The 26,538-nt window shown below is 37.1% G+C and overlaps 1 protein-coding gene across 4 annotated transcripts in view; it reads right to left on the reverse strand.

The window, feature by feature from the left end:
- The window catches only part of LOC137234356 (transcriptional activator cubitus interruptus-like), a 639,403-nt gene that overhangs the window by 299,109 nt on the left and 313,756 nt on the right, over positions 1 to 26,538 (reverse strand). Inside the window, exons 1-4 of one of the 4 annotated variants that reach the window (XM_067757940.1) lie at positions 24,082 to 24,297; positions 23,814 to 23,873; positions 23,477 to 23,652; positions 23,268 to 23,424 (exon numbers count right to left, since the gene is read on the reverse strand). The exons of the other annotated variants lie outside the window; for them this stretch is intronic. Of the exons in view, the coding sequence (XP_067614041.1) occupies positions 23,268 to 23,424; positions 23,477 to 23,652; positions 23,814 to 23,873; positions 24,082 to 24,211 (523 nt within the window). The 5' untranslated portion in view covers positions 24,212 to 24,297. Of the gene's footprint in view, positions 1 to 23,267; positions 23,425 to 23,476; positions 23,653 to 23,813; positions 23,874 to 24,081; positions 24,298 to 26,538 lie in introns of those variants that run through there. 4 annotated transcript variants of the gene reach the window in all.

The following is a 26,538-nucleotide window of genomic DNA, read 5'->3' on the forward strand; positions in this document are numbered from 1 at the left end:
TGCTGTTCAACACCTTGGCAACCAATGTATACATCTGTTGCTTCGGAAATAACTTGTTCGATTGCAGTGTTTAAAACTTTATTATTGTAATTAGCGACTGAATGATTATCGAAGAACAATCGTATACCATTTGGGAAAATTGTGTCAGCCGCCTCTTCGGAGTAAAATCGTGACTCCATTAATTCCAACTCTTCCTCGTCTAACAGCTGGCCATCACCAATTTTTGTTAATATTGTTGAAAAAGTTCGATTACTCTGTCGCATCACTTCATTTAGTTCAAAAAATTTTAGCCCCGCCATAGTGTTGGACCTGCTAGTTGGTTCTCGATTTGCTTATAAATCGGTGTAGCACGAACAGGTGGTAGCTGACGTAGATCGCCAGTTAAAATAAGATCCAAACCTCCAAAGTTTGTTTGAAAAATACCAGTGATCTGTTTTAGTCTGGAATTAACTTGGGACAACAGCTCGACCCCTATCGTACTAATTTCATCGATAATCAATACTCGAACGTATTTAAACAGGGATCTATATTGTTGTGCTACTTCAATTGATAGCGGAAGCAACTTTGAAATACTTATCTTTAGTGCAGTGTGTATCGTTGTCCCATCAATAGCAATAGCAGCTTTTCCAGTTGAAGCACATGTTATATAATCATTGCAAAATCCATCGCTTTCTGAATATCGGTTATAAATTTCCATCAAGAGTTTAATCACAAAAGTTTTTCCGCACCCGGCAGGTCCCGTGAAGAAGATTTGCAACATAGATGGATTTTGTAATTGCAGATTGTGAATGACATGCATCAAAAGTTCCTTTTGTTTTTGGCTTGACATCCTCATGAGTTTATAAAATTCTTCATTTCGCATCAGATGTTCTTTTCGTTTGGCAATAGCTCCCAGTTTATTTAATTTCGCTAAGCGCAAATCACTGTTTACGTTCGAATTTGGATTATCATATAATGTTTGGAATGGGTTTCACTCTGGAAATCTGGTAGCAACTTCACGGATTTCATCGCTTTCGTTCCCTTGGTCATCTTCACGACAAAGTTGTCGACAAATCTCTATGGTCTTGTTTATGTCTAAATCTGACTCAAACTCTCTACGACGTTCCAAAATATGATTTTCATTTTCATCGTAGATCCCAATAAATTTAATTTCGTCCAGAATTTCAGCTTCTTCATTGCGAAATGGGATGTATAAGGTCACCATTTCTCGTTTATATTCATTAAAACCTGAAGCTATATCATAATTTCTATAACGAATGATACGATGTTGCTTCCGACGAATGTACACTCCTCTTGAACTTTTGGGAATATTCAGAAACGGATTCCGCAAGTGTCAACCCCTCCATATCTTCTGGGCGTTGCTCATATTTATCAAACCAATTTTCTTTCCAACCGTTTGTTGAACTTTCGTCGGTACTCAAAAGGTACTTACGACCACCGTGTTCACTGTTTAGCACATTCATTAATGTTCTCTGGCGTGCACGACATTCACGTGTGAGTTCAATTGAAGTTTTTTGGGTTTTTCTAGTTAGCATTCGCCTTGGTCACGAGCCCCGTTCCTATTTCGCGGCATATCGATCCCTAAACGCAATATGGTGTAACCAACAAAATTATGAAAACCTGGAAACAGTAAGCACAGCGCGCCCGATCTCTATGACGTTTTACTCCGACTTCGCTGAATTCAATAAACTGAATAGAATATTACATAGTACATATAATTTCAAATCACAAAATATGCAATATTTTGCTTTAAATAACGGCACATTTGAACATATGTACATATATATTTCACAAATTTGTATTTACATATGTACGTAAGTATGGTAAATTAGCTTTTAAACTCTCTGGCACCGGAGTATGGTTTTAAACTCTCAAATAAAAGAATGGTGATTTTATAATTAGCTTTTAAACTCTCTGGCACCGGAGTGTGGTTTTAAACTCTCAAATAAAAGAATGGTGATTTTATACTTAAAAAAAAAAAAAAAATAGAAACAAAAAAAAATTAGAAACAGTAGACAGCGTCGAACCCGCGACCTTTGCGTGCTCATTCGCACGCTTACCAAATGAGCCATATTGACGCTTTCATTTTCATGTCAACTGCCGTACTTAAGATTGGCTATGGTGCTTTTTGTATATGAGTGTGCTGTGGTTGTCGCTTTACAACAACAACATTCATATGGTTCCAATTTCATTACAGTTTTTCTCAAATGCATGCCGCTATAGAAGTAAACTTCAAAATGGGAAGACTTAAAAGGTGATTGGGCTATTACCGTTGGGCGCCATTGTTACGTGGCTGACTGTTTGGGGTGGTGAGGAGCGGCGGCAAGCAGGTATGCTTGCATCCCAGGCTAGCTCGTCGTCATGGGCGGGGTATTACACCACCGTCCTCACCCACATCCACATGAAGAAAAAAAGGTTCATACCTGCATGTGTATTGAAAGGAAAGAAAAAGCTAGAAATAGACGTGAGGGGCAAAGTTAGAAGGGGGAAAGCATAAGGGGCAGAAAAAGATGAAGGCTTGTCCTGTCAGGTGGAGTCTTCCCTCCCTCTGCAGTGCAACTTGCACTGCACCGTGGACACTGTGCTGACTCCTATTTACTTTAGAATGCCCTCAAACCTAACATTGGTCCATCCCCTGTCACTCAGTAATTTTCCCTAAATACTCACCTTCACTTTCCTTGGAGCGCACAAGTGCACACCCACACAAAAAGTTATGATCTAGCCCTGCATTATCAAAAATCTATGTTTTCATGCCTACATTATATAATTTTATTAACAATTTAATCTTGCTTAAGTCTACCTCCTAGAGCTAACTAATCCATCGAATGAAAACCAAAGATCTTTGTTAGAATTAAAAAACCAAAAATCAATTTTGCACGAAGCAAAATCAGGTCATCAAAGAAATAAGGAATTTATATGTATATCAAAAAAAGTTTTGTAAGTGTAAATGTATGTTTGTGAAGTTTTTATATATGTACAAATGCTCGTTGCGATCTGTTGTTCTTTTTCTTATTTGCTAATTCCAGTTCTACTTTTGCAAGAGCAGGAATATTTGCTAACATATGTGCATACAACTAAACAGGTGTATTTTCATAAATTTTGATATTTCTCTCAAAACACTCACCAAATTACTCTCCTTCTCCAACGACGTCGTTGCAGTTGAGTAGCTGAAGCAAAAAAACTCAAACATACATGTGTACATATGCCCACGCTCAAACAATGGCTTGCGATCTTGGATAATGAGCTAATAATAAGTATTGATGAGGATAATGAGTAATAAATTTATAGCCGTGATGACAATGTCCAAAAAAAAGTGTGTAAAAAAAATCGTAAAAAAGAAATATGAAAAGATAAAAAAAAATTTAATGTGGATGCTTATAACGAAGCCCTTAATGTTAAATGTGGGAAGGATAAGGTAAAGTTTGCGGGAAGCGTTCTGGCAAATACATGTAAGCGAAAACCAAAAAAATCTTAAATATTCAAAATGCCATAATTTGGAGTTAGTCGCGGTCTAACCGAAAAGGAAGAAAAAAACACATGTGCGGAATCGGGACTATGGGCAGAGCACACCGATAAAGATCTGAGTACTCAGAACATAGTAACTAGCCTCAAAAAAGAATCAAAAGAGTATTACAAATAAATGTCACAAATAGGGAAAATTGCAAATGAAAAACCAAAATTTTAAAATAGCAAAGTGAAATGAAAAATTAATAAAAAAAAACAAAAATTTCAAAAAAGGCAAAGGAAATATTAATTAGACCTTAGCAAGAAAAGTACTTAGCAAAATTTTCAAATTAACAACCACAAGCCCTTAGCTTTTCCCAACCTTTTTCCTACCAAAAATCTACATCCAAAAAAGAATATACATATGAATAGCTACACACATATATAAAAAGGTATGCGATAAAATACAATAAATACAACTTGTTGAAAACAACAAAAAAAAAATTGTGATGATTATTTCTGCTGTCGCCTTTGTGGTTTGTTTCTGTCGTGGAAAGAGACCGCCGCCAATACCGCTTTTACGCTTCTTTTCCTGTTGGCCTCTGGAGGCCGACCGAACTGATAAAAATTAATTATGTTGAGCTGGTCGGTGGATGGAGATGAAGTTGTTGTGGTTGTGGCAATATGTCGCCAATACAAAATATGTTGCCGCCAATAGAAAAAATGTTATTGTTGCCGCTGCCTGCGTTGCAGTTGGAAATTGTAATTGCCAGCAGTAAAACGATGTCGTAATTATTGTTGGCGTTGCACCGCCGATGACAAAATAAAAGAAAAATGTGTAGTTGCTGGTGAAAGCAAATGGTGTTCCGTCGATAAAAAAATATGTTGTGTTGTTGTATCCGTTGTGTGCCGTCCAAGAGAGGAAATGTTGGTGTTGTTGTAGGGGTTGTGTGCTGTCGGAAGCAAATGTGTGTAGTTCTTGTAGGCGTGGTGTGCCGTCGGAATTTGTGCCCAGTGGGTTTTTGCGTTGGCCAGGTGGCCTGGAATGAAAATTGGTGGAGATTACTTAATGTATGTATATATTATGTAATATTTCACTAATTGTATGTACATGGGGGATTTTGTGTTTGCATGACCGCAGACGCATATACACACATCTGCGTATATAAAAATAAAAAAAATAAATGTAAGGCGCGATAACCTCCGAAGAGATCTAAGGCCGAGCTTCTCTTCCAATTTGCGTCGTGCTCCTCTTGATTTTCCCTACAAATTGCCCGGACGGGACCTACATGTTTTATGCCGACTCCGAACGGCATCTGCAAGGCAGATGAGTTTTCACTGAGAGCTTTTCATGGCAGAAATACAGCCGAAGCGCTTGCCAAACACTGCCGAGGGGCGACCCCGCTTAGAAAAATTTTCTTCTAATTGAAAAACCTTATTTCTAACATTTTGATGTTGCTTTGCCCGGGGTGCGAACCCAGGGCATACGGTGTGGCAGGCGGAGCACGCTACCATCACACCACGGTGGCTGCGTATATATGCATCCGCATTAATGCAATTTTCTCTTTGGCTTACTTAGGAAATTTGCTAGGTGGGAGGAAATTACCTGTATGCATGCCAAGTAGCAGATGGTTTTGACTTACCCTGACTCTCGATTTTCCGCGCAGGTTTCCTGTTTTCGTGATCCTCGCTCGAAGTTACGCGTGGAAACTTGCGGCGTGCACAACCAAAAAAACAAAAGAAGAACTTTTTTCTTTTTGTTCGAATTTAAAGTCGCGCACTTCACTAGAATTTGCCACTTTTTTTTCTTTTGTTCGGTTTAAAGTCGCGCACTTTACTTTACTTTGGCACTTGCACTGGGCACTGATGGAATAAAACTTTATCCGTTGCCTAACATTGTGCCCTTTTATAGCTACCGCCGTAGCAGAGAATGGTACTTAGAAATTTTACCTATACGTACAAAACTGTCTTTCGGATTTCCCGTATTATCATTTACCCATCCACACATGATGATGAACTTAAACGCTTACACAAATTAACACCTGCACAGATACATTTAGTTCGTGTCTTGACTGCAATGTTGCTACGCCATCAGCAACATTGTATCTACTCTAGGCACAACGCTGCCAGTATGCTGTTGCGACAGTCGTTGCAACATTGCTGCTAATATACGAACCTAGACACATCACACGTAATCACAGATACATGCTGCCATTCATTCGAACCAGTACCTATGATGAAAGGCTGTCGTTACAAGCCATATAAAAAGGACCAACCTCAAAAAATTAGAGGGAGTGTGCAGTATATAGCAACAAATGCAACTAGGCTCAATGTCTAGGGGCAGCTTAGGCGCAGATTATACAGCCATAGTAATACAGCGTCATTAATTACAGGAAAAACAGGCTACCTGATTCCATATCTTCGCTTGAAGGGGCTCTTAACGCAAGGGTCCTCATACGGCGGACGAGGCGATACACATATATATCTATGGTTGCAATGTATTGGAGGTAGTGGGGTCTCCAGTATACCGCTCTGTTCCGTTAACAGATCATTTCTAGCGAAAGTAGTAGCCGTAATCAAATCAGCAGAAACACTGGAGGTAAATAGCTGAATGTGCAGCCGCGTCAACTTTAATATTGACAGCCAAGAAGCAATTAAGTGAACAATCCCGCAAAGCACAGCACCGAAAGTATGTAAGTGTGTAAGTAAGCCTTGGGAAGAACCGGGATAAGGAGAAACATTCATCCATATTAGGTCCCAGGGCATATAAGAATAGATGCGAATGAAAAAGCGGATGAACTAGTTAAAATGGCGCCTCCCTCGAAGCTTACTCCATAGACGTCCTAATAATAGTAGGCGAGATTAAGACAAAGCTAGATTGGATTATGTTCGACCAAGCATGAAAGGCGTGGACCCAAGATCGAGGCTTTAAAGTGCTGAGGATCATTGTGACGAATTCAAAAACGCTTTTCAAGGCAGCTGCTTATATGTACCGGGGGGATTCTGATTTTTCCCGAACAAATGCTGTAATTTCAGCAGAAGTGTGCCATATTCTCCTGCTCAAGGTATCTAACCCCATCCGGGGTCAGTACCTGATCCCGGTCGAGAGAAAATGTGTGTGCCGCAAAATAATCTTTCTGGGACGGTGATACTCTTGTCAGCGGGTAAAGCGTAAGGGATAGTTACACCGTACGGGATGTGCTGGGACCCCAAAACCATTCGTCCCCGTAATTTTTACAAATCCTTTGTGGCACCTTTGTGTGCACGCCCAAGGGTGTCCCGTAGTCTGCCCCTAAGCGCCCACCCCTACTACCCTCAAGCAGCTCTTTGCAACAAGAAGACGCTGCTGCTCTCGCCCCACGGCGCTACAAGCTCATACGGCCGCTTCTACCCATAATTACCATATTGGTAGTATAGTAGGTAGTAATGGCGAGAATCAGCCCTGGCCCAAGTCTTCTTTTCCCCCTCTTTCTGGCATTAGTACACTTGTAGGTCAGGGAAAAACACTCTTTGTCCCTACCACATTGTGCACCGTCTGCCACCACAGAATATATATGCTGGCGGCATCTGTCCAATGCAGCTCCTGCCTTCGACGGTGCCACTTTCCCAGATGTTCTGGTCTCATCAACGGCAATTCCCGACGGGTTTCATTGCGCCATGTAGACAGACCCCCAACCTAACTACATCGGGTAATCCAATGCTTAATCAAGGCCGTCCAGCACCAGGACGATTTAATGTCCACCTCGATCTGTGGTATTCTGATCTACAAGCGGACAGCAGGTGCGATATGTTGGTCGACCAAATAGAAAAACGACATTCTGCGATAAACGGAGACGCTCCCACACGTATGGTGGGAAGCTGTCGCAGTTCGCCAGGCATTCCCATCTTGAGCGCAGGACTTGTTGACTGCGTCAACTTGCAGCCGATGGTAACATTGGCACCCGACCACCTACTCATAGTCCTTTCGCTCAAGCGATCCGTCGAATTCTTCACTCCTAAAAAACGCACTTTCAAAAAAGAAACTAGGAAGATTACAAAACTTATACAAACGCTTTTACAAAATTTATATCGCTGTGCTGCCCTCCCTATCCCGACTGATGCCCGACAAGGGGAGCGTGCTTTCCACAAAGTCATTGAATCCTCGTTGGCTCTATTATTCTCGCCTAAAGAATCCCGGAAATCCGCCCAAATTTTCCATCGGAAGCCGCAACTCTAGCGGTAGAACGGGACCTTGTAAGAAAGCACGACTCCAGGGACCTGCAAATAAGCCATATAAGCCAATGCGTCAGATTGCTTGTGAATGAACACAAGGGGGTGAAATGGGAGGAGCACTTAAAGAATTATAACCTCTCTTCCGGTGTGTGTAAGCTATGGTTTACCGTAAAGTCCCTATCGAAACCGATTAGCACAACGACAAAATATCCATCGCCTTCGGCGATAAAATGCTGTCGAATACGAAAAAATGCGCGAGAGCATTTTGTCTACAATATGTAATGCATTCTACGGTTGACAAAGCCAGACCGCGGGCCAACAGAAGCGCACACAAGCATAAAAATCGCACCTCCCCAAATTACCGCCACCGCCAAAGAGGTTGATGATGGCATCGTTCGTGCTAAAACATCCAAAACATTACACCCATATGGCATATCCATGGTGACCCTTAACAAACTTGGCAAAAAGGATTTATCTAGCATTCGTCTTCCACCTGTTTTTGTCCACTTTCGCCAACCGTGAAAAATGGAAAATGGCGAGGGTGGTGCTTAGCTTGGAAAACCAGCTAACGTGGGAGCTTCCTACCGAAAAATATATCTAGTCCTATTTCCTTATTTCACCGCAAACCTGCATGGCTTCCCAAAATTGCATAGCAATGCCACCGCAATAAACGTCACCAGCACACAAATTATTTGTGGACTGAATCAAGAACACCGTCACAGAACAGTACTCATAACGGCAGACCTATCACAAGTCTGTGATACTGTCAATCACGGCATGTTGTTGCAAGACGTGGAAGTGTCCATCCTTCCTCCCAGTCTCAAAAGGTGAACTGCAAATTATCTGCGTGGTCGGGAGGCATCTGTGCAGTTCAGAAACGTAACATCTAAATCACAAGAGGTGACATAATAGTGTTGTGTCGAACCCAGCCAGCTTTTGTTTCACTTCTACATAACAAAAAATAAAAAAAAAGCGTAGTGAGGGGGGGCAAAAGGGGGGAACTTGCACCGGGCACTACTAACGGGGACACCATATGGTCCACAAAGTAGAACTTCCTCGATTATTTGTATTTTTATTATAACTGATTTCTGGAAAAAAATTTCTATACTAAAAAATGCATGCATATATCGGGAATACCTGCGACAGGTTGTGAAATAATAGAAAGTATATATCTTTTTTTCTCACGTTCGACGTTACGATGGGAATTATTAAAAAAATGCTTTAACAAAAACTGTCAAATGTGAATCTGAAACACGATGCAGTGCCAGAATATAAGCGGTAAGCGTTATCGTCGATGGACTATGTAATAGAACACTTAGCACAATTAGCAGACGACACTAACACTACAAGTAACACCAGAAGCGAAGCTACAGATCTATTGCAAAATATAAAAAATTTTAGTTTCATAACATTAATTCATTTCTGGAATGAAATCTTAAGCATTGATCGTTTGCAGCTCAGATAACAAGATCCGGGGATGAATTTTAGAGAAGCGTATCATGATCTTAAATCATTAGCGACTGAACTATCCGAAATTGGACGATTGATCGTGAACAGCTCAGATTACAAGATCCCGGGATGAATTTTAGAGAAGAGTAACATGATCTTAAATCATTGGTGACTGAACTATCCAAAATTCGTGACACTATCTGTGAAGAAGCTGTAGGAAAAGCGAAGTCTGTTTGTGAAAAATGGGATATTGATATAGTAAAACGTGTAAGAAGGCGCTTCAAAAAGCTCAGAGAATCGGCAAGAGACGTTGGTCTTTCTGCAGAATGTGTATTTCTCCTATTACGAAAAGTGTTCTCCATCGTCTCCGACAAGAAATACGTACAAGATTTACACGACTAAATACCTTAATTTTAAGTTTAGATTTGTCATAGACGTTGGAAATTGGTTAAACAAGGATAATAACGACTCAGAAAGAAATTGTAAGAACTAGGGTGAATTTTGTAATAAAGATTTCGATGGAACAGAACTTTTTATCGAAATATGTGATTGCAAAATATTACTCCAAAGTAGAAAAGAAATTGAACCTAAAACTCCGTTAGAATTGCTTACTTTTATAATCTCGGATGGAGAAGATGTTTTTCCAAACTTGCGAGGGGCACTTCAAATACTTCGGACAATCTCAGTATCAATTGCTAGGTGCGAATGTTCATTCAACAAATTAAAACTGATTTTGACATATGCATTTACAATCAACGATGGGGCAAGGTCGCCGAAGTGACCTAACATTATTAAGTGTGGAAAAAGAAAAATTTTAAATGATAAATTTTGATGATATCATTGATATATTTTCTTCCTCAAAGTTCAAGAAAAATTTGCATATAGATATTCGTTTGAATAATGTATTATAATCATCAGGGATAGGATTTATAGGCGCTAAAACCTGAGAAATAGGCAAATTTAGTTTTAAAAAAAGGCAAAAAAAGGCATTTATTTTTTAGTCTTGTTTGGTACATATTTAAGTATGGGTGTACAATCCGACAATACTCGATATGTACAATGTACATTGTAAATACATGTATGCATATATATTCAAAAATATTTACATATTTAAACTGGTTGATTGCTTTAGCCGCTGGTGCTTTCATAGTAGCACAATGCTACTAAATGCATTTTGAAATTTTCGGGCAGTAATCTCATGCGATTATCCCGAATCATAGCTTTGAAGGAACTAAATGTCTTCTCAACATCTAAAGATACCAATGGTGCCCAATTCAAAACCGCAACTTCATTTATAGCTATATTTTCTGGTAATTCCACAAACTTTTCACCATTCACAATTGCGGCAACTTTTTTTATAACTTGCAGGCCTTGATTCGATTGGAATAGTTTATAAAATGTTTCCAATATAATTTTAGCTACTGGTCCCTTGGCGTGTTTTAAATTGTTTTCTATGTTGTTGAGAATTGTCAATGGATTGCTAATAGGTTCACCTATGTAAATACAAACCAATAAATTAGAAACTTTATATATACGAGTAAACACAGGTATAATACAATACAATATTTTTTTCGCAAAAATAATGCAGGACGCATCGTCGTCAAGACCTTCAACTATTTCTTTGATTTTTTTTTTGGTTTTTTGCAAAATAAGATGCTGCCTCAGGCCAAGTTCCCCAGCGCGTTAAAACCATTGTAAGCAAAAATTTTTTTAACCACAATATATGCATATATATTTTAAATATTTACAGCTTACAGGTTGAGGAGGAAGAGGGAGATACGGTTGCTTTTCTTAAAAAATCGAATTCTTGAGGGGCTTTTTATACTCAGTTGAGCAGAGCTCACAGAGTATGTTGTACAGGTATAAAGGAACCGAGATAGATATAGACTTCGGTCCGTCCGTCCGCCCGTCCATTAACACGATAACTTGAGTAAATTTTGAGTTATCTTGATGAAATTTGATATGTAGGTTCCTGAGCACTATCTCAGATCGCTATTTAAAATGAACGATATCGGACTATAACCACGCCCACTTTTTCGATATCGAAAATTTGGAAAAACCGAAAAAGTGTACAATTCATTACCAAAGCCAGAAAAGCGATGAAACTTGGTAGGTGAGTTGAACTTATGCCGCAGAATAGAAAATTTGTAAAATTTTGGACAATGGGCGTGGCACCGCCCACTTTTAAAAGAAGGTAATTTAAAATCTTGTAAGCTGTAATTTGGCAGTCGTTGAAGATATCATGATGAAATTTGGCAGGAACGTTACTCCTATTACTATATGCACGCTTAATAAAAATTAGCAAAATCGGAGAAGGACCACGCCCACTTTTAAAAAAAAATTTTTTAAGTAAAATTTTAACAAACAATTTAATATCTTTACAGTATATAAGTAAATTATGTCAACATTCAACTCCAGTAATGATATGGTGCAACAAAATACAAAAATAAAAGAAAATTTCAAAATGGGCGTGGCTCCGCCCTTTTTCATTTAATTTGTCTAGGATACTTTTAAAGCCATAAGTCGAACAAAAATTTTCAATCCTTTTTAAATTTGGTAGGGGCATAGATTTTATGACTTTAACTGTTTTCTGTGAAAATGGGAGAAAAATGCCATAATTCTATACCAAATACGAAAAAAGGGATGAAACATGGTAATTGGATTGGCTTATTGACGCGAAATATAACTTTAGAAAAAACTTTGTAAAATGGTTGTGACACCTATCATATTAAGTAGAAGAAAATGAAAAAGTTCTGCAGGGCGAAATAAAAAACCCTTGAAATCTTGGCAGGTATTACATATATAAATAAACTAGCGGTACCCAACAGATGATGTTCTGGGTCACCCTGGTCCACATTTGGTCGATATCTGGAAAACGCCTTTACATATACAACTACCACCACTCCCTTTTAAAACTCTCATTAATACCTTTAATTTGATACCAATATCGTACAAACACATTCTAGAGTCACCCCTCGTCCACCTTTATTGCGATATCTCGAAAAGGCGTCTACCTATAGAACTAAGCTCCACGCACTTTTAAAATACTCATTAACACCTTTCATTTGATACCCATATCGTACAAATATATTCTAGAGTCACCCCTTGTCCACCTTTATGGCGATATCTCGAAAAGGCGACCACGTATAGAACGAAGGTCCACTCCCTTTTAAAAATACTCATTAACACCTTTCATTTGATACCCATATCGTACAAACAAAGTCTAGAGTCAACCTTGGTCCACCTTTATTGCGATATCTCGAAAAGGCGACTACCTATAGAACTTAGGCCCACTCCCTTTTAAAATAATCATTAACACCTTTCGTTTGATACCCATATTGTACAAACGTATTCTAGAGTCACCCCTGGTCCACCGTTATGGCGATATCTGGAAAAGGCGACCACCTATACAACTACCACCACTCCCTTTTAAAACCCTCATTAATACCTTAAATTTGATACCCATATCGTACAAACACATTCTAGAGTCACCCCTGGTCCACCTTTATGGCGATATTTCGAAACGGCGTCCACCTATAGAACTAAGGCCCACTCCCTTTTAAAATACTCATTAACACCTTTCGTTTGATACCCATATTGTAGAAACGCATTCTAGAGTCACCCCTGGTCCACCTTTATGGCGATATCTCGAAAAGGCGACCACCTATACAACTACCACCACTCCCTTTTAAAACCCTCATTAATACCTTTAATTTGATACCCATATCGTACAAAGAAATTCTGGGGTCACCCCTGGTCCACCTTTATCGCAATATCTCGAAACGTCGTCTAGCTATGGAACTAAGGATCACTCCCTTTTAAAATACTCATTAACACCTTTCTTTTGATACCCTTATTGTACAAACCAATTATAGAGTCAACCCTGATCCACCTTTATGGCGATATCCCTAAATGGCGTCCACCTATAGAACTATGGCCCACTCCCTCATAAAATACTCTTTAATGCCTTTCATTTGATACACATGTCATACAAACACATTCCAGGGTTTCCTAGGTTAATTTTCCTACATGGTTATTTTCCCTTATGTTGTCGCCATAGCTCTCAACTGAGTATGTAATGTTCGGTTACACCCGAACTTAACCTTCCTTACTTATTGAAAATGCTTTTTTGGCTTCGAAGTTTTTCGCATATCCTGTGAACTCCGTGAGCAATGTATGCATGTAATATGGATTATTCGTGGGTAAAATAACTGAATCCCTACTACGCTTTTTTTCATATACGGTGCGGCATCTGTTACAAATATCAGCACTTTGTCTCGTTGAACTTCTTCTGGCTATAGAAGCTTCAAGGAATTATCAAAAGGCTTAGCAATTTCTGAGGCATTTACTTTTGGAATTACTTCGGAGGTTAGGAGATACCCTCGACCACCTTGACGCGAAGGACCAACAGCAACATTGCATACATATCTGCCGGCTTTGTCAGTAGACTCATCTATTGATACAAAAATACTGCTATCTCCAATATTCGACCGAATTTCTTCCAAAACATTTTCATAAACTTCCTTTAAATAATGTTTTCGCATAGTTTATTGATCAGGAACCTTTTTCTGGGCATATTTTGCCATAAACGAATTGAATTCCGTATGGTTAACTTTGAATAATGGTATATCGCAGGCTACCATCATTTTGGTGATATCTCGGAAAAATATGTTTGATTCCGGTGTATTTAAAAATGAGGTAACAGGTTGCACCTTCGTAGAATATTTCAATGATACAGCTGTTTTGTGCTTTTCCGTTTGTAGATGTTGTTGAATGTGGTGTTTCTTGTCGTGATTTGCTTTAATTCCACAGTAAACACAAATTAATATTTTTCCATCAGTCGTAAGTATATTTGACCCGAATTCCTTTATATAACCGTTGATTTTTACGGAATTATAACAAATTGCTTTAGGCATTTTAAATGTTCGTAAAATACACACTCGACTTTGAGCATACACAAATTTGAAATTGCAAACGACAACCGACTTTTCATGTCGGTTTTCACTGCGACAAGGAATTCACAATCAGCTGATAAGATGAATTCCAGTGTTGTACAACATAAACTCGTGGTAATTAATAGATAGTGCCGTTTAAACGTAGCAGACTTACTTTCAATACTTAAACAACGTAAAACTTCACATATGTAGATATAAATAGGCAAAAAAAGGCAAAATATTACAAAAAGGCAGAAAAAGGCAATTTAGAAATCATAGTTTTAGTGTAGAAAGAGATAAAACGCGTGATTCTTTAATTTATTTATACATACGACGAAGCAGACAAAATAGGCAAATGCCTTAAAATCGTATCCCTGATAATCATATTATTATTAAATATGTATTTGAGTATACTTATAGATGATAGCTTTAGCCTACGAATTTTTTGGTTTATTAATTTTTGAATATATAAAATTATATTGTTTTGGTCATAATGGGGGGAGGACCAAAAAAAAAATATTTTTCCCCAGGCTCAAGAAAACTTCACTACGCCACTGATCTACACACAATGTTCGTCAAACGCGGTCAAAAACCAAAATCGTTGAACCGAATGAGAAATAAGCACAAAGTGCAATAAATAAAACACAATGCCTACAAAAAGCATTGAAATCTCCCACGCGCTCAGTGGCGAATGTTATTGATGTTGTTGCGGTAAGCCCGAGTCATGCTGATGGTGTACCTGCTGCTGTCGATTATAGTTCTAGTTATGCTTGTGTCGCTGCCGCTGCTTCTGACGTTGCTGAGCCAGTCGCTTCTCCTACTTCTGCTTCTTCAGTTACTCCGCATCCCAGTAAGCAAAAGAAGAACAATTCTCAAAAGGTCAAGAACAACCAAAAAGCGCGACCTTTAGTTGTGGGTAGTAATTTAAATGTTTGTGTACGGTACAAATTGCTTCAATGAATGGAATAAATGATAATCTTAATCTTAATGCAGCCACCCTGATCGGATAAATGCCAAATACTGCTAAAAATAACCGTTTTATAAAAATATTATTATTATAAAAATTAATACAAACAAGAAAGGAAAGCTAAGCTCGGGTGTATCCAAACATTACACACTCAGCTGAGAGCTATGGAGACAAAACAAGGGAGAATCACCATGTAGGAAAATGAACCTAGGGTAACCCTGGAATGTGTTTGTATGTCATAAGTATCACATGCAAGGTATTAAAGAGTATTTTAAGAGGGACTGGGCCATAGTTCTATAGGTGCACGCCATTTAGGGATATCGCCGTAAAGGTGGACCAGGGATGACGCTAGAATTTGTTTGTACGATATGTGTATCAAATGAAAGGTGTTAATGAGTATTTTAAAAGTGTGTGGGTCTTAGTTCTATAGGTGGACGCCTTTTCAAGATATCGCCATAAAGGTGGACCAGGGGTGACTCTAGAATTTGTTTGTACGATATGGGTATCAAACGAAAGGTGTCAATGAGTATTTTAAAAGGGAGTGGGTCTTAGTTCTATAGGTGGACTCCTTTTCGAGATATCGTCATAAAGGTGGACCAGGGGCGACCCTAGAATTTGTTTGTACGATATGGGTATGAAACGAAAGGTGTTAATGAGTATTTTAAAAGGGAGTGGGCCTTAGTTCTATGGGTGGACGCCTTTTCGAGATATCGCCATAAAGGTGGCCAGGGATGACTCTAGAATTTGTTTGTACGACATGGGTATAAAATGAAAGGTGTTAATGAGTATTTTAAAAGGGAGTGGGTCTTAGTTCTATAGGTGGACGCCTTTTTGAGATATCGTCATAAAGGTGGACCAGGGGTGACTCTAGAATGCGTTTGTACAGTATGGGTATCAAACAAAAGGTGTTAATGAGTATTTTAAAAGGGAGCGGGCCTTAGTTCTATAGGTGGGCGCGTTTTCGAGATATCGGCATAAAGGTGGACCAGGGGTGACTCTATAATGTGTTTGTACGATATAGGTATCAAATTAAAGGTATTAATGAGGGTTTTAAAAGGGAGTGTTGGTAGTTGTATATTTGAAGGCTTTTTCGAGATATCGACTAAAATGTGGACCAGGGTGACCCAGAACATCATCTGTCGGGTACCGCTAATTTATTTATATATGTAATACCACGAACAGTATTTCTGCCAAGATTCCAATGGCTTTGATTTCGCCCTGCAGAACTTTTTCATTTTCTTCTACTTAATATGGTAGGTGTCACACCCATTTTACAAAGTTTTTTTTTTTTAAGTTATATTTTGCGTTAATAAACCAATCCAATTACCATGTTTCATCCCTTTTTTCGTATTTGGTATAGAATTATGGCATTTTTTTAATTTTTCGTAATTTTCGATATCGAAAAAGTGGGCGTGGTCATAGTCGGATTTCGGCCATTTTTATACCAATACAAAGTGAGTTCAGATATGTACGTGAACTGAGTTTATATATATCGATTTTTGCTCAAGTTATCGTGTTAACGTCCGAGCGGAAGGACAGACGGCCGACTGTGTATAAAAACTGGGCGTTGCTTCAACCGACTTCGCCCTTTTTACAGAAACAGTTATCGTCCTAGAATCTAAGCCCCTACCAAATTTCACAAGGATTGGTAAATTTTTGTTCGACTTATGGCAATAAAAGTATCCTAGAAAAATTAAATGAAAAAGGGCAGAGCCACGCCCATTTTGAAATTTTCTTTTATTTTTGTATTTTTTTGCACCATATCATTACTGGAGCTGAATATTGACATAATTTACTTATATACTGTAAAGATATTGAATTTTTTGTTAATGTTTTACTTTAAAAAAATGTTTTTTTAAGTGGGCGCGGTCGTTCTCCGATTTTGCTAATTTTTATTAAGTGTACATATAGTAATAGGAGTAAAGTTCCTGCCAAATTTCATCATGATATCTTCAACGACTGCCAAATTACAGCTTGAAACACTTTTAAATTAGCTTCTTTTAAAAGTAGGCGATGCCACGCCCGTTGCCCAAAATTTTACTAATTTTCTATTCTGCGTCATAAGTTCAACTCACCTACCAAGTTTCATCGCTTTATCTGTCTTTGGTAATGAATTATCGCACTTTTTCCGTTTTTCGAAATTTTTGATATCGAAAAAGTGAGCGTGGTTATAGTCATTCATTTCGTTCATTTTAAATAGCGATCTGAGATGAGTGCCCAGGAACCTACATACCAAATTTCATCAAGGTACCTAAAAATTTACTCAAGTTATCGTGTTAACGGACAGACGGACCTACGGACGGACGGACATGACTCAATGAAATTTTTTTCGATACTGATGTACAACCAACCGTTATCTAATCAAAGTTAATATACTCTGTAAGCTGTCTGCTCAACTGAGTATAATAAAATTACCTATCGAATGATATACGAGTGAAGTTCCTGGCATAAATGGTGTCGCTTTTACTGACGAAACACTAAATTTTTTTCTTAAAAATCGCTGTTTTTCCTAACTTTGACCTCAATGAGGCACGTGTTAACATTATAAGTTGGACTGAAACTTCGCAATAATTATTTTCTGCTCTATTGGCATATTTTAGGAGGGTGCCCCGAAAGACATAACAAAAATTAAAATTCCCCATATATCTTGTAACCACCCTAGTATGTAGTTGAGGGCTTTTATAGCTTACAATTGGTACAAATCAATAATTTTTGAATTCACTCGATAGAATTCTAGATCATATATTTGTAAATAATGATCTTAATTATAATCTGATTCCTGCTTGTTGCCCGTTATCTAATATTGATAAACATCATGTACCATTGATCTTGGTACTTAACCCTCCTATTAGCGGTGAATAAATTCAACACATCTTAGCGTTGTCGTCTGGCCAGACAAAATTTTACACTTTGAACTTTATCCACAAATATTTGAATTTTTATTTAAATTTTGAAGAAAACTCGTCGCACACTGTGATAAGTTTGAATTTTTATTGATAAATTTTGAAATGAATTCGATCTGAGGTTTTATAGGCTTAAAAATATGTTCGTCTGGCCAGACGACAACGCTAAAATGTGACATAATCAACTTTGGTACAAAAAAACAGATAAAATAAAAAGAAAAAAATATCGATTTCGGAATTATTATAAAGACCGCCTCTAAACTTAAAAAGTCACTAAAGCTTTCCATGATCGGGTGGGTAGCAGTAAAGTTATTCACGAATATGAAGTCTTCTCGTCTGGCCAGACGCTACAATATATCGGAGGGTTAAATTTTATGAGTTTGGACATATGGAATACAATAATGATGTTGTTTTCAATTATAGTCGCTGTGATTTTGGTTTGATCAATAACTTAGGCTGTGTGCGAATTTGCCTAAATTGCTACCTAAATAGAGAAAAAGCATCAATCACTGGAAATTGTCGGCAAAGCAGTGCAAATAAAAAAATTAGAATTTTTATGAGCATACTTTTCAACCTAAATTCAAATGTCAAACTTCAAAAACAAAAACATTTCGATTTTTCAATTTATTTAATAATTTGGGAAAAATTTAAACAACGTGACATCAGGACGGACAAGGCGACAGCTGTTTCGATTATACCTTGTAAATCTCTTCAAAGCCTTTTCTCCCGGGAGTGGGAGTCGAACTCGCACCCCTACGATAGTTGAAATGGTTGTAAACGCATTCAGCTACGTCATGCCTGTTGTGAAGTCTTTCCCAATTGCCTTCTTTTTGCATATTTTAATCTTTTACACATTGCATACTTCGTATGCAATTATGTGTTAAAGCTATGCTTGGTACGGCGGTTTTCAAAGAAACTTTGGTTTTGTTGCTGTTTTCGTTCTATTTATAGAACTACAACGAATTAACCAATTTTGTCTGTTTGTATGATTTTTAATAATCGGGGATTGCCCATATTGCTTTTTTTTTAAATATATGAAAACATTTATTTGAAGCAATTTTTTAATTTTATAATTTATTTAATAATTTGGGAAAAATTTAAACAACGTGACATCAGGACGGACAAGGCGACAGCTGTTTCGATTATACCTTGTAAATCTCTTCAAAGCCTGTTCTCCCGGGAGTGGGAGTCGAATTTTTCATTTTATTTCTCTTAAATTTCTGATGTGCAAAAAAATGCGCATGAATGGACCATTTAAAGTACAACATAATAGATAAGAGGGCGATGATCAATGTCCGATCGATTGTTGAGTATGGCGTAAAGGGGATTTCACATTGCTTTTTCTGACGCCTGCGTCATAAGAATTGGATCTTGACTATTTGGATTGCGGTGGGCTCATTGGGAAGAAATAAGTTATTGGCGCCATGCCCAATGGCAGTCACAGGGGTATTCATGCCATGATATAGTAGCAAAAGTCTGTTTGCATGTGCTCCACGACGTCTGGCATAAAAGGCCGCATAATCTGGAGCCGCTGCACTTTCTTTCACTGCTATGTATGCATACTTACTTCCTTGACTCCTGTCCTGCACAAACACTGCAAATACCACACAGGTCTCAAATTTATATTTTTGGGAATAATTTCCCGCATAAACGCACAATTTGCTTTGTCAAATCAACTCGAACAGTTTTGACAGTTTTTTCCTAAATTGTTGCAGTGCCGGAAAGTTCCAGTAGAATATTAGTTTAGGTAACTAAAATTAACACTAAATTTTTTTCTTAAAAATCGCTGTTTTTCCTAACTTTGACCTCAATGAGGCACGTGTTAACATTATAGGTTGGACTGAAACTTCGCAATAATTATTTTCTGCTCTATTGGCATATTTTAGGAGGGTGCCCCGAAAGACATAACAAAAATTAAAATTCCCCATATATCTTGTAACCACCCTAGTATGTAGTTGAGGGCTTTTATAGCTTACAATTGGTACAAATCAATAATTTTGTGAATTCACTCGATATAATTCTAGATCATATATTTGTAAATAATGATCTTAATTATAATCTGATTCCTGCTTTTTGCCCGTTATCTAATATTGATAAACATTATGTACCATTGATCTTGGTACTTAATAAATTCAACACATCTTAGCGTTGTCGTCTGGCCAGACAAAATTTTACACTTTGAACTTTATCCACAAATATTTGAATTTTTATTTAAATTTTGAAGAAAACTCGTCGCACACTGTGATAAGTTTGAATTTTTATTGATAAATTTTGAAATGAATTCGATCTGAGGTTTTATAGGCTTAAAAATATGTTCGTCTGGCCAGACGACAACGCTAAAATGTGACATAATCAACTTTGGTACAAAAAAACAGATAAAATAAAAAGAAAAAAATATCGATTTCGGAATTATTATAAAGACCGCCTCTAAACTTAAAAAGTCACTAAAGCTTTTCATGATCGGGTGGGTAGCAGTAAAGTTATTCACGAATATGAAGTCTTCTCGTCTGGCCAGACGCTACAATATATCGGAGGTTTAAATTTTATGAGTTTGGACATATGGAATACAATAATGATGTTGTTTTCAATTATAGTCGCTGTGATTTTGGTTTGATCAATAACATAGGCTGTGTGCGAATTTGCCTAAATTGCTACCTAAATAGAGAAAAAACCTCAATCACTGGAAATTGTCGGCAAAGCAGTGCAAATAAAAAATTTAGAATTTTTATGAGCATACTTTTCAAACTAAATTCAAATGTCAAACTTCAAAAAGAAAAACATTTCGATTTTTCATTTTATTTCTCTTAAATTTCTGATGTGCAAAAAAATGCGCATGAATGGACAATTTAAAGTACAACATAATAGATAAGAGGGCGATGTCCGATCGATTGTTGAGTATGGCGTAAAGGGGATTTCACATTGCTTTTTCTGACGCCTGCGTCATAAGAATTGGATCTTGACTATTTGGATTGCGGTGGGCTCATTGGGAAGAAATAAGTTATTGGCGCCATGCCCAATGGCAGTCACAGGGGTATTCATGCCATGATATAGTAGCAAAAGTCTGTTTGCATGTGCTCCACGACGTCTGGCATAAAAGGCCGCATAATCTGGAGCCGCTGCACTTTCTTTCACTGCTATGTATGCATACTTACTTCCTTGACTCCTGTCCTCCACAAACACTGCAAACACCACACAGGCCTCAAATTTATATTTTTGGGAATAATTTCCCGCATAAATGCACAATTTGCTTTGTCAAATCAACTCGAACAGTTTTGAAAGTTTTTTCCTAAATTGTTGCAGTGCCGGAAAGTTCCAGTAGAATATTAGTTTAGGTAACTAAAATTTAGGCGAACTCGCACCCAGCCTTAATCTCAAATATAGATTGGCAGTCTATTTTCCGTGACTGATATCTCGCTAGCTGCTTTGATATATTTAAAAGCGGTATTCTGGAAATAGTGATCAACAATATCCCTCGTTTTCCAGCAAGGGTTTACAAATTGCAATGGTATAATAAAAGTCTAAAGAAACTAAAAAATCTCGGCATAAATATTATAAACTTTTTAAAAATTCAGGATCCCTTCAGTTCAAGCCATGATATAAAAAATGGAGGTAGTTCCATTTAGTGTGACGTTAGCCACTTGACTTTTGCGGGAACGATGACAATTTCATCAAAAACAAGCTACCAGATTGAAAAATGGTACGAATTTTTCTAATTTTAATGGATTTCACAATAACACGGATACGACAAAATTACTTTCATATTTATTTTAAATGAAAAGGAAAAAAGTGAGCCGCATGATTTGGAAATATTTTAATACGAAATATCAGCATAGGAAAGAAGGTTTTTAATAAGTTTTTTGAGCTCCCGAAAATTGCTTTGTTGGAAGAAACAGTGATCGAAGTAGAATATAGCCTTCCTAAGTGTCCGTGCGTTTGCTCAGACCATGTTGACAGCACATACACGTTTGTCAATTGATTGCCCAAAGGAGGTCCTTATAAACCGAAACCGCAAAGTTCCAGCAATTCCGTTGTTTGTGCCTTATCAAGACAAGATTTCGTCATCGCCTAGTGAATCTGCGAATTTGTTTGCGGAATTTTTTATAGTAAACTTTGCCACTGATGATTCGTGGACTGACGATGGAGCCATGTTTAATGGGATAATCTTTGCTTAAACTTTTCTTCGTTATATCTTAAAATTTATGACATTATTCTAAGTATTCAGACTATCAAAACTGCAAAGCACTGTGATTTTCAACAATTCTCACCATTTTTTCTAAAACAATGTGTTGGTTCCATTGCTAAACCGGTGTTGCATTTATTAAATTTATCGTTAAGATCTGGAATTTTCTTAGATGAATGGAAATCTACTTTTATTCCACCCATTCATAAGAGCAGTAGCAAAAATGATGTTACCACCTATCGTCCAGTACCGAAGATTCCGGTTATTTCAAAACTTTTTGAGAAAACGGTGATGAGTAAAGTATTATCATTGGTTAAGCGTTATGTTTGCCCATATCAGCACGGTTTCATGCCAAGACGTTCGACAGTTACCAATCCCAGTGGGAAAAGGTAATGCATAAGTTCATCTATTCTAAACCTTACATCTTTGATGAATCTTAACACAGTCCATGTCCTAGGAAAGTAATGTGTAGCTTAACTCATGACCCATTGCATTACCTTTCACGCAAGAAAAGACGTGTTATAGAAGTAACACGAAAGGACACATTCCAAGTAGCATTTTTTTCATGTATGAAATTGTAATAATGAAATGATACATTATCTCTTATGCAAGAAATAATATATCGATGATATTAAACGAATGATACATTCCAAGAAGCATTTTCTTTCAAGTATGAAATTGTAATAATGAAGCGATACATTACCCCTCGCATTACCTTTGGTGCAAGAAAAGATGTGTTTAGGAGTTTAAAGAAATGATACATTCAAAATTCTTATATTTCAAGTAAATTTAATACCAAATTAAAATTATTTCATTTATATTTCTTTAAATATAGGTCAAAATTTACACACGTACGTATGTATATACCTATCTATGTAGATAATATATAAAGAGAGCAGAAAAAAGATAGATAGTTAGAAGAAAAGGTTAAGAAGAGTGTTTCCTTCAACGAGAAAAGGTCTGTTCAGCAAATGTCTTGTACAAAAAATTTGTTTTCAGTTGACCTATTTGATTTTTTTTAGTATGGAATGCTTCTTGAAATGACGCCCCTTAAAGAGTTTGATGGCATTTCTTATGTCTGCAATGTAGCTTTTCTCATCATATCCTTCCGTTTTAAAGCATTCTATGAAAAAAGAGCTTAAAATAGTTTAAATAATTACTATGTGAAAACTACTTACCAAATAATTCATTATTTAGTTTTTGAAAATCTTTGAATGGAATCATGTTTTTGACACCGTCGTAATTTAGTTTTAATATGACATCGCCACTGACAATATTTGAAAACCGTTTGCAGGAATATTTCTGCTGACCTATTATGCCCTTCAAGATAGCCACCTATTTGTAAGCAATAAGTGAATATTAATTGTTTACGTAAAAATTTACATACATATCTGTCCGGATTTTCACCAATATCGTCATCGACCTTTCTAAGTTCGTCCAACAATTTTATGGGAAATGTTGTGCGTATATGCTTTTGGGTGCTGATTTCCGTCAACATAATGTTAGATTTTGCCTGGGTATTGATTAATTGCTGAAGCATTGTCTTACATTCTGCAACATTTTCTGCATTAAAATAAAATAATATTACTAGTAATGAAAGCAATAATAAAATAATAATAATAATCATTGCACTGAGTTTCAATCGCGAAATTGACACAACGGGCAAAGCCATTTCCCTCAGTTTGACAATAAGAATAATAACTATAACTATAATAACATATCACCCTTAAGGATTCGAATGTCATTCTTTAATACTGCAATTGTAGATGTTTCTGGTTCTGAAACTAAACAAAAAATAGTAAACTGTTAAAGGAACTTTATAATTGGGCTATTCACGTAGGCGTCTTCTCAGCTTATCTGCTTATGTGGTTATATTTTTTACTTTATTAGAAAAACCAAATTTCCTTTGACGGAAATAATTTTTAAACAAATAAATTGATAATAATTGTCACGTGAATAGACGAAATGGAAATGATTCTACAACCCTCTTACCTGTATTGATATTTGTATTATTAGAAGACTCTCGCAGTGGAGCGCAGCTAAATTTCTTTCTTTTACTCATTGTTTGTATTTTAAAATTTCCTGGTGTGAATAATAGGAATGAAAATATGTTTATTTTCATACGGTAACCGCACGAGTTTATATAAAACCAAATCTAAATTGAAAATTTCCTCTACAGAGTTTTCTGAATCTGATACAAAAATGTCAAAGGTTCGGTAAAAAATGTTTCGCAGTTTAGCAATTGTTTTCCATAAAGAACTTGTCCATCTGGTCCAAAAGATTGAATTGTAATTGCGGTTCCTGTTTTTAGCAAGCAATATTTATTTTTGGGTTTAAGATTAAGAAGATATGTTGGTGTTTGAATCCCAGTGACCTTTCCATATTTGTTCAACCTTTTTTTTTGTTACCTCCTCCATTTTTATCTCAAACACTTCCCTTGTTACTTTGTTGTAGATCTGTTCTAAAATTTTAGAAGGCTTTTTTACGTAACGTTTTAGTTTTCGCATATAATTTTCGAACGGGTATGCTGAAAATTAATTTATAAACCCAGTTTCTTGAACACACTGCGTGAGGTGAAGAAGGGAATGTATATTATGACTGACTAAATTCTCATGATATATATCTAGGAATAATTCAACGATAAGTTTCCTTGGCAGAGAGCAGCCTATAGGAGCAATGAAGCAAACAAAAATTATAGTAGTATTCCTCAGGGACAACATTTTTTAATGCGACGATTCCCGTATATAGTACAAACTGGCGGAACTCAGTGGCCTTCCACCTACGTAACTCTTCAAGGATTCTAGGTTTACGTGCGAATTCATCTGGAATATAAGGAACGAAGGAAAGAAGACGCGAAGACATACTATTTTTACTCTCCGGTCGTAGTTTAAAATTCTTAGTTTGACCCTCTAATAGAGATTTCAACATTTTCTTTACAATTCCTAGATCAACCAGGTGCATTGGCTCCAATGGAAATTGTGTAACCATTTTAATACCTATTGTTTCGAGAGATAAGCAGCTGTCTGGCATTGGCTTGTGGTAGTTTCCATATCTACGAAGTTTAAAATCTTCATCAGACCTAGGTTCTGCTACAGCAGTATTGAAAATGGTGGTATTGTTAACTCTCATCCCAGTTTGTATACACTTGCTGCAGCCATTCCTTGCATTAAAACCAACCGTACCGCAAACATAAGCCCTGGCCGGCGCATCACAAATAAAACATCTGATTGAAACAAAAAACTGTTTACCACCGATTGAAAATCCCACATCATTCAAGGCTTGCATTTCCGATATAAAGTCATGAAGATAACATGAAACATTAAAAGGCTTTTTATTGCACAGAAAAACTCCAATTGTAAATACGTTATCATTTGTGTCGCCAACTACTTTTCCTAATATGGGCCACAATGATGCGTTACTGCTTTTAAATAGAGGAGCACCGTCAATATTTATATCGAGGAGCAAGTAACTTGAACTAGAGGATCCGCTTAGCAGCCACGGCGTATACAAGCTTACCTGCGGATGCCAGCATAGTTACATAGGACAAACAGGACGGCAAATAAGAACGAGGTTCAGAGAACATATTAGAGATTACAACAAAAAAATACGGAATCCAAACATTATACCCAAGTCTAACTTCGCGAATCACATGGTCGAAAATGAATGTTCCCCAGCAAACATCAATAAAACAGTTAGGGTTCTTCACATACAGGAAAAGGGCCGACGTCTCAACGTACTCGAAAACATGGAAATCTACAAACAGAAAACGTTCGACGGTAGAATAATAAACGAACAGATAAACACAATTTCTGACACAATATTCGAGCCATTAAAACTTGTTTACAGGAAACAACTTAATCACACAGGTACAACAGACAAACATACAACAACAAATAAACACAAAACAATTAAAACACCAAAAAAAAAAACGACAAAGAAGGTCAAACGACTAAAATCACAGATTTAAACCTACCCCAGTCAGTCATACAAATCGATTAGTACACCACCCTCGGTTCTGAATGAACACACAGCACATACACATAACTAAATATACACAAGCATCAATTTGACAATACCTGCTCATATACCTACGAACTATAAATACAGGACAAACGACAACAACAGGTCAGAACGAAAATCGACACTGATGATGGCACAACGCCGAAACCGGTTTGTCTCAAAACCAAATTTGACAAGGGATGATGGAAAATCGTTCCAATATACATCATTTATCCACCCTGTCGTAAAATCAACCAAACAAGATAAGTCAGTTATTGCTTGTCAGGCTTTTAACTTGAACGCGAACGGACTACTAACAATTTACAAGCGACGCCTACTGAAAATATATAAAGCAAAGGCGAGCATTTGGTTCAACAAACAATGCCTGGAATTGAATATTACTCCGAAATACGCAAAAATAACAATAAAGGCAAATACCAAATCTAGCAG

Source organism: Eurosta solidaginis, chromosome X (assembly GCF_040869045.1).
Source record: "Eurosta solidaginis isolate ZX-2024a chromosome X, ASM4086904v1, whole genome shotgun sequence".
Taxonomy (NCBI): Eukaryota; Metazoa; Arthropoda; class Insecta; order Diptera; family Tephritidae; genus Eurosta; species Eurosta solidaginis.